Here is a 3,680-nt window from a genome sequence, read left to right as displayed (position 1 = left end):
GGCGCTTTAAATATCGCGTTGCGATTTACGGATACGCGTTGCGATTTTATGTATTATCGTTGCGATTTACGGATACGCGTTGCGATATACGGATACGCATTGCGATTTACCCATACGCGTTGCGATTTACGGATACACGTTGCGATTTACGGATACGCGTTGCGATTTATGTGTTCGCGTTGCGATTTTCATATTCGCGTTGCGATTTTGGAAAATCGCAATGCGAATTTGTACTATCGCATTGCGATTTTCAAGAATCGCGTTGCGATTTTGGAAACTGATTTGCGATTCTGGGGATCGCGTTGCGATTTTGTTGGTCATTTTGGCAAATCCAAAAAAAGTTGGTTAAAATCGTATATTATAACTTTTTTTTGGTCACTGAGGCGATTTTCTCTATTTTAAATTCGAATTTTCGTAAAGAAATGGTTACGAAAATGATGTCCAAGTGTTGCTTCGGACCTACACCGAGCCTATGAGGTCATGTTTGTGTATTTTGGAGCTATGAGCTCAAATATGATTATGGTATGTTATTGTCATATTGTGCTTATTGTTATTCCGGGCAAGAACCCTTCTCCCCCACCAATTATATTTTTAATTATTAATTAATATAAAAAATAAAAATAAAAAATTTATCAGACCCTTCAATTTAAAATATTATATTTATAGAAAATAAAATATTATTTTAGCCCTGTTATAATATTTCTAGTTTTGTTCCTGATTATCTTATTGATTTCGGTATACAATTGATGTGCCATAAGATCCATAACGCTTGTACGGATATTGTTTGGATTTCGGTCCAATTAGTGTCGAGGGGATAATGATTTGGTCGGACTGTGTCCAAGACAACAACGGAGGAACTAAGGGTTTGAATTTTATATCTGGTCTAGCATGAAGGAAACTAGATTGTTCCTATATGCATTATTGACGGTGACAACGAGATTTGCATATTCATTATTCGAAAGTGTATCATTGAGCTTATGTTTATTATTCATGAAACGATGATATGCATGTTTATCCTATAAATATTAGTGTTCTAGTTTATCACTAACTTAGCCTGTTTTGTAGATGAGAATAATTTAGCTAGGACTCTTAGATTAAACATTAATGTACCTTTTCGATTAGCAAAGATGGTGAATAAAACTCAACTTCTTCACCAGTAAACCTGTGTTCTACATGGCCATCACAAAACCAGTATGAAGATGGTCGTGAATAAGGGCCTGAGCTCTTTCACAGAACCTATATAAAGGGATGTTTAATAACTTGAAAAATAAGCCATATAATTGTAGTAACATTAAAAATAAAAGCAATCATTAGATATCAACTCAGTTACTTCAACCTTCAACCATTAGAGGGATGTTTTGAGCGGTTATCGGTCGAATATTACTTAATTAACTTAACGAGCAATGAGTCGAGTCGAATCGAGTAATATAATTTTTTAATGAGCACGAATCGAACATTATTTAACTCACGACCCACTCACACAAGAGCACCACTATAGCGTACAATATGCACATTACCTATTGACTAAAGGCACGGTGCCTATAATGAAAAAGGAAGGAATGGAACTTCGTTATGCTAATAGATAAATTCGCTGCGGATGAATTTTAAAATACTAGACCTATAACATACGGTTGATATGCCATGCATTAAATATGGTTTAAACTTACTGACCTATAGGGTGTGTAAAAAGATCCAATCTGATTTATTTGATTTGGTATTCAATCCAAAATTTTAGATATCCGATCTATTTTTTATTTTTAAATAATTTGGATTGGATATCCAAATTTTTTCGAATAACCGGATCAGATATGGAACGGATAAAATCCACTTCCGGATAATCATTTAACTGTAATGTGACAAATTCACCCCAAAAGTAATAAAGGTTAACACAGATTAATTAATTAAAAATCATTTGGTTTTTGTGTAAAAAATAAATGAAAAACACTTCATTATTTCAAACGTTCTAGCAGTAAATAAAATCTCCAATCCAGCCCCTAAAAACTGTTTTACTCTTTAAAATGCTAAGCCTTCAATTATTTTCTCCATGAGTGAAAAAGCTTCACTAGGCCGTGATCAAAGCGGCAATGGCGAAAATCACCCCTAACAAGACGTGGACACCGGTGGCTTTGGCGAATAATGTCGTAGCTGCGCTGGGAGCTGGAGCTGGGGCAGCGTCGAGCACCGTGATCTTAAGCTTCATCCCACCGTCGCAATGGCCCTTGATGCCGCAGATGTACCATTTGGTGCCGGCGGTTGCCAAATTAATCGTGTCGTTTCCGGTGAATGAGCCTAAGCTATTGTTTGATGGAACAGTGCAGCTTTTGAATTGATCTCCGGTCACTTTGTAGACATTGTGAGATCCAGCCTTGTACTTGAAAACTGCAACAACAAAAGTAAATAAAATTGAGTCTTCTATCCAAAACTAAATTTATAACCTAAAAATAAGATTTAGGATTACAACGGAATTTATAAGCATATACATACATATATATATATAATGCACGTAAATGGTGACGAACCCAAAAATACTTTTAAGAGTGAGCGTACATATGTTAAAACATAAAAATTTATATGGATAAATACAAATAAACTTTACGGTAGATACCATCAATAAAATAAATAATTAATAAAAAATCGGATTTCAAAGTGATTATGTACCCACCTTAATTATGTGTGAATCCATCACTAGATGTAAATATATTTTAAGTTATTTATATTTTAGACGCTATTTTGTATTTACCCCAAACTATTAAAATCAAAATATTTATATTTAGATTGATATATATATATATATATATATATATATATATATATTAAGGCTTAAAAACTCATTTATCCTCTATATTATTTTTTCGGAATATTTTGTCCCTAAATTATTGTTTTTAGAATGTTTTATCCTCTAAACTATAAATGTTATTTATGTTGTCCTAATTTTTTAACATCGTAAAAAAATCCGATAATATCTAAAAAATAATTTCGAGGTAAAATGGTAAAAATATATACTTAGAGACAAATAAACTTTTTAATTCATAGGGATATATGATCCATACCAGAGAGAAATGTTAGGGATGGTAAAGTGTACCGAGAGTGTCTCCAACAAAGAACTGCTTGTCCTTAGCCCATTCATCGTACTTAACTCCAAGATTCCAACCATCGCCACTTCCGACTACGTACTCCGTTGCCGACGAGATCACTGGAGCCATCAAAGCGACGATTGCGAAAATAACCAGTGAACGATGAACGACCATTTAATTCAAGCTTTTGTTGCTCTAATGTTTTGGTTTTCTGGGTATGGAAGGCTTCGTCAAACGACATAGGTGGATGTAAGTATTTGTAGTGTTGAAGCTAATTGCTGGCTTCTAAAGAGTACAATATTGAAAGTAAAAACTATGCGTAATTTTTTAAATAAACTAAATGTTGTATTCAAGGACTATTGCCGACTTAAAATGAGACAATTAGATTATTATATATCAGACTATCTATGGAGCATGTAGATGATTACGATATGTTAATAGAATTAATAATAGATGATGTATATGTTGGTTTTTTGGCAAAATCTCACATTGGTTGTGTATAAGGAGGAGGGGAAATTCTTTTGTTATAAATAGAGCCCCCTTCCTCCTTAATTAATCATCTCACAAATATAAGTTTTCTTCTATATTAAAGGCTATTTGTACTCT

The 3,680-nt window shown here is 33.5% G+C and overlaps 1 protein-coding gene across 1 annotated transcript; it reads right to left on the bottom strand.

The window, feature by feature from the left end:
• Positions 1–2,047: 2,047 nt before the first annotated feature.
• Positions 2,048–3,248, bottom strand: LOC120213752 (blue copper protein 1b-like). The gene is made up of 2 exons (XM_039211812.1): positions 3,083–3,248; positions 2,048–2,379 (listed from the first exon to the last, which is right to left on the bottom strand). Exons 1-2 carry the CDS (start codon positions 3,246–3,248, stop codon positions 2,063–2,065), a joined length of 483 nt encoding a protein of 160 aa, XP_039067743.1. The 3' UTR covers positions 2,048–2,062.
• Positions 3,249–3,680: the final 432 nt, after the last annotated feature.

The sequence above is a fragment of the Hibiscus syriacus genome, unplaced genomic scaffold, assembly GCF_006381635.1.
Source record: "Hibiscus syriacus cultivar Baekdansim isolate YM2019G1 unplaced genomic scaffold, ASM638163v2 tig00000738_pilon, whole genome shotgun sequence".
In the NCBI taxonomy this organism is placed as follows: domain Eukaryota; kingdom Viridiplantae; phylum Streptophyta; class Magnoliopsida; order Malvales; family Malvaceae; genus Hibiscus; species Hibiscus syriacus.
The sequence above is the reverse complement of the archived record's forward strand: the minus strand, read 5'-3'. Positions and strand labels throughout refer to the sequence as shown.

Bases quoted from the DNA above. Each gene is read 5' to 3' on its own strand.
- LOC120213752 (XM_039211812.1), bottom strand. From the start codon at position 3,248: ATGGTCGTTCATCGTTCACTGGTTATTTTCGCAATCGTCGCTTTGATG. The intron at 2,380-3,082 runs GTACACTTTACC...TTGTTGTTGCAG, and splicing joins CTTTGTTGGAGACACTCTCG to TTTTCAAGTACAAGGCTGGA.